Raw genomic sequence first — 12,073 nt, 5'->3', positions numbered from 1 at the left:
CAAGCCCAGCAGTGACTCAGCAAGGACCTATCCCAGGATTGAAATAAATAGAACAAAATAAAATAAATAAAGGGGCTAGGGATGTCCCTCAGTGGTACAGAGGCCTTGGGCTTAATGCCCAGTACTAGGGGAGGGAAGAGAGGAAAAGGAAGTATGAGATGCACATTCATCAACAATGACGCAGGCTCTTAGATGCCCATATCTGACACCAAGCTTCTGGGAGCCTTCCATCCTACCCACATACTTACCCTAGGGCAGAGCACGTAATAACTCAAGTACAAAGCATGTTTATCTGTTCCCAAGATTATATGTTGTTTGATCCACCAGGGAAATTAAAAAAAAAAAAAAAAACTGTTATAAATCTCTTTGAACCTTAGGAATCTAATGGTGAACGTTAAGTTTCCAGTATAAAGAACCAACTGAGGTGGAACAAAACTGTTGTAGAAGAAACGCAATCCACCCATACTTATGTGAAAGATTAGATTTTATTAAGTATCATATGAAATCTACGGTACATTCTGAATAAATCAGCAGCAAATGTAACCTCAGCAGGTGAAGGTGGATCCTCATGAAGCATGTGCTCTTGTGGTTCTTTAGGTTCATCTCTTCTCTCTGATAACTTTTCAATTCCAAGAATGAGACAATTAGTCACCAACGGTGCTAAACAGCTATGGCCATTAAATGCAGCAGTGGCCACCATTTCCCTGCATTCTTCCTGGACATAATCAGGCCCTAAGAACACACTCCTCTCCTCCGATAAAAAGCCCAGTCCCTGCAGTCTTGGCTGTCCCACTTCAGGCAGTTTGTAGAGTGTTCCTTACCCCATCCCACTATGGACAATATGGACAAGGGGGCACAGACCACCCCAGGCAGGATAACTGATACCTCAATTCTACATCCTGATCAGTCCCTTTGAAATATTTCTTGGTGCAGGCAATACTGAATTTTAATAGGCAGTGTCCTCCTACTCCAGGAGCAAGGACAACAGGAATCTTCATTTCACAAAGTAAGACCTATACTCCTATGGGTTCCTTTCTGGACACAGCCATGAAAGACCCTTAAGGAAGGCACAGAACCCAAGACGAGCAGGGTACTTTCCAAGAAATCTCGACGAATGAGACACTTTATAACATGAAGATAACTGGGCCTTTTCAAATGTCCCTGCACCTTTGATATGTCCTTAGTTATAAAACATTATGTAATGTTTCCACAGTATGCGAGGACAGAAGCTAACCTTCAATAATCAGAGACTTATTTATCCTTCCTATAAATTTTCTGACATAGAAGATTGTGTGAGAATTGGTGAAATAATGTACCACACAGTACATTTGTTAAGAGTCCTTTGTAGCATATGGACTCACTGGTGAATCCTGAGGACACTCCCTTGATGAAAGAACTATGCAGGGTCACAATGTCTGATTTTGCCAGAATAAATCCTCTCAGGACAACAAAATCACAAAGGTTTGGCAAAAAAAAAAAACAAACAAACAAACAAAAAAAAACACAGCACATTCCTTACAACTGGATGGTAGTTCTCTGGGTCAGGTACTGTTCCAGATTTTAAAGCTTAGATTTAAGATCATGGCATGACTTTTGCACAGCTTCCTCAAAGGTGTCTCTTTGATGCCCACTGGTTCTAAGGCATGGAAGTCTGTCCTGTGTTGTGATTGTGACGGATGTTGCTCTTTAGTATGGACTCTGACCACTGCTTGAACTCATAATGCAGGGGGTGCCACACTCACTGGATTCAAGCTCTACCTCTAGGACGTCTTCTCCCAGGATGTGCAAGCTGTGAACTGTGCCAGAAGAGCTTGGCACCTGCAGACATTTCCATGGTTCCTCTCCAGTGTGGATCAACTGATGTCCACTGGGACATGAGCACTGAAGACAGGCTTGGTCAAAGTCATTATGCTTTTGTGCCTTACCTGACGTGTACAGAGGGCTGAGTGCATAGTAAACATTTGCCATCTTGGTACATTTATGAGTTTTTTTCCAGCAGGAATCCTGATGACAGACTTTTAACTTAGGGCCTGTTTGCATCCAATGTATAGGTGAGGTTCCTCTTCAACACAGACTAACTGAGGGTTTCTAAGCCTTAAATGAGGCCTAAAGGCTCTGTAGAGTCATTATACGTGGAAGATAGTTTCTCCACTAGGTAATAAAGTGGTCTTACATGGCTTGTATGCTGACTGAGACTTTGCCTAATTCATTTGTGGCTTTTCTCTGAGATCTTGACAATCTGAGTGATAGGAAATGTCAGTGAACACCTTGACATGCCTTCTTGGTGTGGATCACATGATCGGCCAGGCCAGATGCACCCTACAGGCTTTGCCACATTCATCACATCCATAAGGTTTCTCTACATCCTAAGTGCCTGATATGTGGAAGCCAATCTGACTGAAGACCTCAAAACATTCGTTGTACTTTTTTTTTTCTCCTTATGGAGTGCGGGGACTGAACCCAGGGACTCAACAGTCTAGGCAATCATTCTACCACTGAGCTACATCCCCAGCTCTTTATTTTATTTTGAGACAGTCTCATCATGTTGGCCAGGCAGGATTTGCATCAATCATCTTCCTGCCTCCTTGTGACGTAGTTGGGAACACAAGTGAGGCCCTTGCAAAGTGATTACATGTCGAAGCCTTCTCTCCAGTATAGATACTCCAGTATCGTCTCAGGGATGATTCAGACTGAAGACCTTGCCACATAGATTTCATTTGTAAGTCTTCTGTCCACTATGAATTATCTGATGCTCTGTTAGGTATGAGTTGCAACTGAAGATCTTTTCACACTCACTGCATTTGAAAGATTTCTCTCCAATGTGGATTCTTTGATTACTTGCTAGGGATCACTTGTGACTCATAACACTGCCACACTCACTGCATTTTTAAGGTTTCTCCCCAGTACGGATCCTATGATGACAAGCAAGACGTGAATTGCAACTGAAGACCTTATCACATTCATTGCATTTGTAAGACATCTCCCAGTATGAATTATCATAAGCTGTCTTGCTAGGTCTGAGTTGAGGCTGAAGACCTTGCCACACTCATTGCATTTGAAAGGTTTCTCTCCAGTGTGAATTCTCTTGTTGTGCAAGGTGTGAAATGTGATTGAAGATCTTCCCTCACTCATTACGACTGTAAGGTTTTTCTCCAGTATGAATTCTACGATGACTTGTAAGGTTTGATTTTTGACTAAAGAACTTGCCGCAATCATCACATTTGAAAGGTTTCTCTCCAGTGTGGATTCTGTGATGACTTATAAGGTTTGATTGTTGATGGAAGACCTTACCGCACACGTTGCATTCGAAAGGTTTCTCTCCAGTGTGGATTCTCCGATGTTGTGTAACATGTGCAGTCTGACTGAAGCTCTTCCCACACTCTTTACACTTGTAAGGTTTCTCTCCGGTGTGAATTCTACGATGACTTGTAAGGATTGATTCTTTATTGAAGACCTTGCCGCACTCATTGCATTTGTACGGTTTCTCCCCCGTGTGGATTATTACATGTTGAATGAGGTATGAGTTACGACTAAAGACCTTGCCACACTCATTACATTTGAAAGGTTTCTCTCCAGTGTGGATTCTACGATGACTTGCCAGGTATGAAATCTGACTGAAGACCTTGCCACATGCATCACACTTGTAAGGTTTCTCCCCGGTGTGAATTCTCCGGTGGTTTGCAAGGTAGGATTTGTTACGGAAGACCTTGCCACATTCATCACATCTGAAAGGTTTCTCTCCAGTGTGGATTCTCCGATGTTGTCCAAGGTGTGAACTATTATTGAACATCTTCCCACACTCATTACACTTGTAAGGTTTCTCTCCAGTATGAATTCTAAGATGACTTGTAAGATTCGATTTTTTATTGAAGACTTTGCTACATATATCACAAGTAAATCGTTTCTCTCCAGTACAGATTGTCTGATGTATAGTACGGTGTGATTCTTGATTAAAGGATTTTTCAAGCTCATTACATTTGTAAGGAGCTGCAGGAATGTTTGTTTCCGGTTCTTCTGCAAATGATAAAGAATCTGTAAGATCATGTTCATATTTATGAGAAATGTTTGCTTTGAAAATAAAAGGAATTCTTTGGTGGGATAGTAGCAAAGAAACAGTGAAAGAGGTAAAATAAGCCAGACTCAAAAATTAAGGGTTAAACTGTTGCTCTCATATATAGAAACTAGTCCAAAATAAAGGAGAAAAGGCAGTTGGGGAAGTGACTGGATACCATAAAGACACAGAGAAGATTGGGGGTGGGAGGAATGGGAGGAAAAATGAAATAAATTTAACAAAATCATGTTACGTTACTATATAAAGATACCAAAGTGGATGTCATCGTCATGTATACATAGAGAAAGTTTAGAGGAGGGATAATAGAGAGAAGGAGCAGAGAAGGAAAAGGAGAAAGTGGAGCTTGAAACCAAATTCCTTGCATGTAAAGCCCAGGAAATGGATTTCACCTTAGCCCTGACCCCTCCCACTGCCAAAGCACCCCAACACAACTTAGTTGGCAGCTGCCTCTCTGCTCATGTGAGCTCTTACCTGCTTTCACACCCTCCACACATGCCCACTCATTTGCAGGCCTGGATATTTCCTCGGGGCCATTCACAGTCCAGAGCTCCCTCCCTTGCTCCAACCAGGAGAGGACACTCAGGTCTGAAGGACATATTCCTGCTTGTAAAGAGAAAAGAAGCTGATGCACTGTGGCTTCTCCACAATCCAGCCCTATCTGTACATGAGAAAGAGGACATTACAGAGGAATACAGAAAATATTTCACTATATCATGTAGGTATCTACCTCTCTTCCTAGAACCACTGAATCAAAAGCACAGAAATAGAAAATGGGGAACTGGATATTTTAAGAGTCGGCTGTGGGCTTTATGTTGTGCTTCAGCTCTGGAAGCACCACTGCAGTATCATGAAGGGGGCAGAACATCTGAAGAAAGGGAACAAACTACAGAGGATGTACTGTGGAGGGTCTTTAACAGGCAACAGGACTTCAATCAGTCAATGTACAGAATCCCAAAGACAAAGGGGAAATGCTACGATATTCAGGGAAGATCCCAGCATCAGGGGAAGTCAAGCTCACCCAGGGAGACCAGGTTCCTGTAGGTCTCCAGCATCACGTCCCTGTACAAAGCCCTCTGAGCAGGGATCAGGAACTTCCACTCCTCCTGGGAGAATACTATGGCCACATCCGTGAATGTCAGCAGACCCTGAAATTAAAACAGACTTCACAATGGGGCACTGGGGACAGTTACAATCTTGATGCAAAATGTGAACCATAGAACCCAGACATGGTGGCACATGCTTGTATCCCAGCTATCCCCAGGCTGAGGTGGGAACATTGTAAATTGGAGGTGGGACTGGGAAACATAGCAAGATCCTCTCTGAGAATGAAGAACATAGGAGTAGGGATGTAATGGCAAAGGGGACCTAGGTTCAACCCCATTACTGCAAAGAAGTAAACTGAAGTGAAATGAGAAGGGAGGAGAAGTGTAAGCATGCAACTGATTCAAGTGAGAAGAGCTGCACTGTGAGGCTGTAAATACACATTTGGTATCTGTCTGTCTGCTGATGTGGAGCTCACCTGGAATCCCTGGAGAACTAAGAAGGATTTCTATGCTAGTGAGAAGACAGGTGCCAAAGCCCCCTAGAGAGCTTCACAAAGGGGCTTCTCCCAAGAAAGCCACAGGCAGGAGAGGCAGTTGTAACACAGTCCTGCCACCTGCCTCCAGGGAAGGGAGAGGGACTGAAGTCTCAACTGATCACCACCACCCAGGATGTAATCAAGCCTGCCTACATAATGGAGCCTCCAAAAAACTCATCAGGACGGGGTGAAAGGGTGTTCAGATCAACGCATGGGTGGAGGGTCCAGGAGGGTGTCGCAGCACACAAAGTCATGTGAGCTCCACGTCCTTTGCCCCACACCTTGGCCTATGCACCTCTTCCATGTGTGTGTTCACCTGTATCTTCTGAACAGGTGTCACCACAAGGCAAATGCAAGTAAAGTCCTTGACAGTTTTACGAAGCATTCTAACCATTTGTAAGACATCTCCCAGTTTGAATTATCATCATGTGAGGAGGGGATGAAGGAAGCCCCATTTACAGAAAGTCGTTCTGAATCATGGGCCATACTTTTGCAGGCCTCTGAAAAGGGGCCCATTTTGTGGGACAGAGACCTCAGCTGGTGGGATCCACCATGTATCTACACAGACAGTGTCTGAATTAGGTGAAATGACAAGTGCCCTCTGAAGAACTGCATTCTTGGCATATGGGCAAAATCCCTCACTTATATGGGATCACAGAAGCTTTCTGTGTGCGGAGGGTATATAAGGAGAAACTGAGCTTGCTTTACCTGTGTTTTCAATATGTTCTGGTATTTCTGAGAATGTTATATCTCCTAGTTGTGTTTTATTTTAATTTTCCTTAAGGCAAGATACTGCCTAAATCTGTACAGATTTCTCCCCTGCAGAAAACACAAGAAACATAGTAGCCAGCCACAGTGGTACACAACTGTAATCCAGACCCAGGAGGAAGAAGCAATCATTTGAGACAGATTAGGTCACAAATCTTAACCTTCAGTTTCATAAGCTAAAAACGATCCCAATTTTCTTTCTGTGCACAATGGAATAAATACAGAAGCCAATTGCAGAGGAAAAATTAACACCCCCCAAAAAGGGAAAATGAAACACCTCATTTTTAACAAACCCATGGTAAACAGGAAAAAGATTCAGAAAATATCTCAAACAAAAGCAAAATAAAAAAAAAAAAAATACACCAAAACTCATGAAATGCAGTGAAGAAGAAAAAAAAAATAAAAGAAAGACCTTAGGGTAGTAAAACTTTACAACAAGGAAGAAGAAACCCAGGTCAACTAACCATACACCTCCAGGGGAAAGAGCCAACTGAAGGCAACAGAAGCAAACGGCAGGAAACAATGAGCACTAGAGCGAGAGAACTGGTGTGGAGGACAGGGACACCACCAAACAGCACACTCACTTTTTTAAAAGATCAACAAAAATGACAGAGGACTCCCAGGGCCACACCTGATGGCACCTCCTCATGGGGTTCCCTGCCACCAGGTCACAGTGGGATGGAATCTAAGCAGAGGATGGGGTAAGGGAGACCCCGGGGAGTGCAGGCACACCAGTCAGGCAGGAGGCCACACACAGTCACCTGAGGCCAGCAGCTCCCAGGCCCAGCACTGCACAGGGGACTCAGGACACCTGACAGCATCACTGTACCTCAGTGACAGCCATTCCTGACTCCTTTTCTTTCCTCCTCCTCTTCAGGGATGTTTCCTCAGGTAACACGAGTCTTTACAAGTCAATCCTGGAAGGAGGAAACATACTCTTTAAGGCTCAGAATCATCACACCCTTCCTATGCCACAGCCACACACACAGGGAAGACCTCACCATGTGAGAAGATGGTCCCCTTCTGCCCACCCCTTTAGAGTGACCCAGGCACAGTAGTAAACTCCTGCAGGAAGGCGCACAGGAGACTTCTGTTACTCCTCTCTTTGGGCCTGGTGTCCCTGCTGGTGAAGCACACACAGGCTGCAGCAGTGAGGAGGTGGGCAGCACTGGCCTCCCTTCAGGGCATAGCCTGGCCCTGACCACACTGAACAACAGCACAGTACCCCCTCACCTCTCCTGGGATCTCAGACTGATCTCAGTCCCCAGGATGGAGGACACAGAGCCAGTTTTTGAATGCTGCACAGAGAAGAGAATCAACTATTTTTCAGTATTATTAAAACTGGTAACATCCTCACCCCTGAATGGCACATCCAGTTAGTAGAATTATTGCAAAATGACTCGGGACTCTCATGGAACCCAAGATTAAGTACCCCCATTAGGGGCAAGCCCAGCCCACTACCCACCTTCTAGCTCTGCGCCTCTCTTGGAACCTTGTTCTTACCAGAATCCAGACAGCAGATGGTGAAGGAACAGAAAGAAATATGCAAAGTAGGCTGCATGGACCAGAGGTGGGGCAGGGTGTGGCTGGAGTGCTACAGGAGCTGGGGGGTCGGTCACAGTAGTCTCCATGCAGTAGGTAACATCAGAACAAAGACCTGAGGTGTTGACCACCTGCAGCCCAGTGTCAAGGAGGCCTAGACCAGGAGACAGGACCCAGTGAAGACCCTGAGGCTTAAGCAACCTGCTACCAGGAAAAGGAAAGAGGCCTGGGTGGCTGAGCAGCAGAGGCCCTGAGGCAGCAGAACAACCAAGACCCAGGTCTTCCCACATCTTTCCCAAGCCTCAAGAACAGTGTGCACTCTAGTTTCCTTGCCTGTCTGAAAAAACACATGTGATCTTTGTCTTTCTCCTCTTAAGATATAAAACTTACCAATATGATAATACATTGTGCTATTTCGATATATGTCAAAGTATCTAGCCAACACCCCCAAGTACAGGATCACCCTACCTGAAATGCTGAGGACTACAGGGGAGAGACACCTGGGGAGCTAAAGAAGTCACAGGATGGACCATGAAGGTAGAAAGGCCCACTAACATCCCAGCATGGACTTGAGGACACAACTGGCCACAGAACTCTAATGTTCATAGGAGAAGTCTCCAGGAGTACTATAGAGGAGAATGGTATCAAAGCTGTGATCAAAAAGATGAGGAGAGACAGTGGGCATGGACAGGCTGAGCAGAGGTACAAGCCTCAACTGTGGGGGAGCACTGCCATCAGAGAACAGGGGGTGGGGCCTGGCAGCAGAGGAATGGCCAAAGTGATCAGGGAGGAATCATAATGAATGCAAGGAGAGTTTTAAGATAGGTAGATGTCCTAACAACTAAGAAGAGAAAAGAGAAGAGGGAGTCATCAACTGGGCAATGTGCTAACAGAAAAGAGAAATGAAAAAGGGAAATTTGATACTGCATTTAAGCCAGGCACAGTGGCAATCCCACCTACTTAGCTTGGGCCAGGAAGATGGAAACATGGGACACTTAGCCAGACCCTCTCTCAAAATAAAAATTAAAAGGACAAAGTATGTGGCTCAGTGGTTAACTCCCCCGGGGTTCAATTCCCAGTACCAAAAAAAACCCCTTACATTGTATATATTTTATATGGAGTTTTTTGGTACTGGGATATTTGGGATGTATGTGTGTGTGTGTGTGTAAAAATCTATCTTTCCTTTTCCTTTACTATCTGAGACAGAAAAAAATCCCAACTGTTTCTACTGTTCTTACAATCATTACACAATGCCTCCCCTCTATTCAGCAATATGTGGTTTCCCCTACTGGCAGATTCCTTATGTCCCACAATGTCAGTACCGATTCTTTTTATTTAAGGAAATGTCATCCTATAGATGACATTTAGGGGTTCAGGTCCGCAACAAAGGCACTCACTTCACATGCTGTAATAGGGAGCTATCATTCATCGTTGTGTGATAATGGATAAAAGTCAAGGTGCCCAAAACCCCCTCCGGGGTTTCAGTTAATCTTCTAGCATATTCTTCCATGTGTACCTGTATGCATAATAAAGTATTTCCCTAAGTGAAATTACCCCATGGAGCAAATTAACAAGACCCGAGCAGGGAGCATGGGAAGCTCCAATTTATAGCCCACTAATGAATTCAGGTCCCAACCCAGGACATGTGGCTGGCATGGGAACTGGGGTGTGTATGGAATTGTGGTACTAAAACACTCAACCAGTGACATTGGATGCTATCTCCAGGTAGTGATTCCCAGATCTGGATGCAATTACAGAAACCTAAGATGGTATATGACACAGAACTGTTTGCTGACGGAGACAGATTCCCGCGTATTTAGATGACCACAGTTAAGAGTGCTGTACACAGTGTTGCACTTCAGCTTTCCCTATCCCCTCACCAACACTACACCATCTCTGGAAAACACAAGAGGGGAACCCACAACTGAATGGCTCAAGTCACTGCCTTCTGGCCCAAGAGACTACAAAAGGAAGCTATCCTAATCCCAGAACTGCAGAACACACAAAACTTAGAAACAGCAGTTTTGTCATTCCCTTCTTCAGCTGTATAGTTCAAACAAACAAACAAACAAAAACTTAACTTACACTTACCTTATTGGAGACAGAAATCAATATATTACAACATCATCATCCACACCCAGGGGCCTCTGTCTTCATTGCTGCTTCCCTCCCTCACTCTGATCATCTCCATTCTCACCTCCACTCTGATTTCCTCACCCATCCTGGGTCCTGCTCCCTTTGCTTCTCTCTCCTCTCCTGGTTTCTCCCCTTCTTCCCTCTACTCCTTCCCTCCATCTGATCTTCCCCATTCCTGCAACTCCCTTCACCTCCAGTCAGTCTTTCTGCCCAGTCTCCTCATTGTCCCCAATCTCCACAGATGTCTGCCTCTTTCTTCCCCATCCACTCTCTCCCTCTGGCCTGCCTGCTGCAGGCCCCTGTCCGCATGCTCTGGACCCGCACATCACTAGGCCTCTTCCCTGGGCTCCCTTGTCACTACTTACACCTCTTCTTGTCCCAGCACCAGTTGTCCTCTGCCATCCCTGCAGATAATCCATCCTCTCCTCCCCTGCTCAGCCTGAGGTCCCTCCCCGTTATGTCCCTTTCCCTATGTGGCTGTCCTTCACGTCTCCGGAGATTGAGATTCTAGATTTCTCCATTTCCTTTTCCCCTTGTTGGGAGAATTAGGAGACCAGGACGCGCGCTCTATGGAGAACTACCCGCGCTCGGACAGGCTGCGGGCGGCGGGGAGGGAGCGGGGACCGACAGGGCGTCCAGCGGCCCAGGCCAACCCCGGCTGGGACTCGCGCCAGGGCACAGACCAACGCGACTCTCCCGCGGCGACCGAGCTGACTACAGGTGGACGGCGCGCGGCAGAGACGCAGAGGTCTGTTGGGACCCAGTCCCCGCCACGGACCCGCCGGCGACCCAGTAGCGCAAACAACCCAGAGACCGGGAACTCACCAGCCGCTCGACGACGGGATCCGCTTCCGGGTCTCCTCGTGGACGCGCGGGCTCAGGGAAGATTGCAAACAAGGAGGAACCTGGAGCTGGTGGGCGGGACCGGAAGGCTTGACGGGCGGGGGAGGGACGATGGAGAGAGTGGATCTCACAGGTTAAAACCCACCCAATGAGCGGGGTCGCAAAGCTTGACGAGCAGGGAGGGATCGATGGAGAGGGCGGGCCTAAGAGGGTAAATCCCACCTAGTGGAGGGGGGTCGAGAAAGCTGACGGACAGGGGCGTGGCGATGGAGATGGCGGGACGCACAGGGTGAAACCCACCCAGTGGGCAGGATTGGAAGACTGACGGGCAGGGGCGTGGCGATGGACAAGGCGGGACTCACTAGGTGAAACCCACCCAGTGGGCGGGATTGGAAGGCTGACGGGCAGGGGCGTGGCGATGGAGAGGGCGAGGCTCAGAGGGTAAAACCCTCCCAGTGGGCGGGATTGGAAGACTGACGGGCAGGGGCGTGGCGATGGATAAGGCGGGATGCACTGGGTGAAACCCAACAGTGGGCGGGATTGGAAGGCTGACGGACAGGGGCGTGGCGATGGAGAGGGCGGGGCTCAGAGGTTAACACTCACCCACCAGGCGGGGTCGGGAAGGTTTGATGAGCAGGAAGGGAGCCATGGAGCGCGCGTGTCTAAGCGACTAAACCCCACCCAGTGGGCGAGGTCGGAAGGCTAACGGACACGGGCGGGACGTTGAACAGACCCTGCCTGGTCGGAGAAACCCTGGCGCCCGAACCCAGGGGCGGGAGTTTCCAATGTGCTGAGAATAGAGAACCTTTGCTGGGTACAGAAATGCTAGCAGTTGAATTGGGTTGAGGTCGGCCTGCAGGGAAGTGCGGTGGTCCAGGATGTGCTGGACCTGAGCATGAACCCCAGAACGCAGGGTCTTAGTGGGCAAGGGTGTGGGCGAGGCCTAATTATCCTGCTTTCCGCGTTTTTGTGTTTTATGACTGAAAACGGAGGTGAGACTCCCTGGGAAGCTGCGACAACATGGGAATGTGGGAGGTCACTTCGCCCTTGGGGAGGGCCCCTGGGTTAACATTGGGTGATAGGATCTAGTTCGGTTCTTGCTATTACAATTAATTTTAGCAATTGAATTCAAA

General features: G+C 47.0%; 1 protein-coding gene across 2 annotated transcripts; it reads right to left on the bottom strand.

The window, feature by feature from the left end:
- Positions 1-466: 466 nt before the first annotated feature.
- Positions 467-10,889, bottom strand: LOC139702679 (zinc finger protein 480-like). Of its 2 annotated transcripts, XR_011705238.1 has the most exons (6): positions 7,421-10,889; positions 7,249-7,336; positions 5,091-5,217; positions 4,544-4,675; positions 3,037-4,014; positions 467-2,698 (listed from the first exon to the last, which is right to left on the bottom strand). XR_011705238.1 is itself a non-coding variant. In XM_071604390.1 (5 exons), exons 2-5 carry the CDS (start codon positions 7,261-7,263, stop codon positions 3,125-3,127), a joined length of 1,164 nt encoding a protein of 387 aa, XP_071460491.1. In that variant the 5' UTR covers positions 7,264-7,336; positions 7,421-10,889; the 3' UTR covers positions 467-3,124. The 2 variants fall into 2 exon arrangements, 1 of the variants encoding a protein (XP_071460491.1); XM_071604390.1 differs by having other exon boundaries at positions 467-4,014.
- Positions 10,890-12,073: the final 1,184 nt, after the last annotated feature.

Source organism: Marmota flaviventris, chromosome 18 (genome assembly GCF_047511675.1).
Source record: "Marmota flaviventris isolate mMarFla1 chromosome 18, mMarFla1.hap1, whole genome shotgun sequence".
In the NCBI taxonomy this organism is placed as follows: domain Eukaryota; kingdom Metazoa; phylum Chordata; class Mammalia; order Rodentia; family Sciuridae; genus Marmota; species Marmota flaviventris.
The sequence above is the reverse complement of the archived record's forward strand: the minus strand, read 5'-3'. Positions and strand labels throughout refer to the sequence as shown.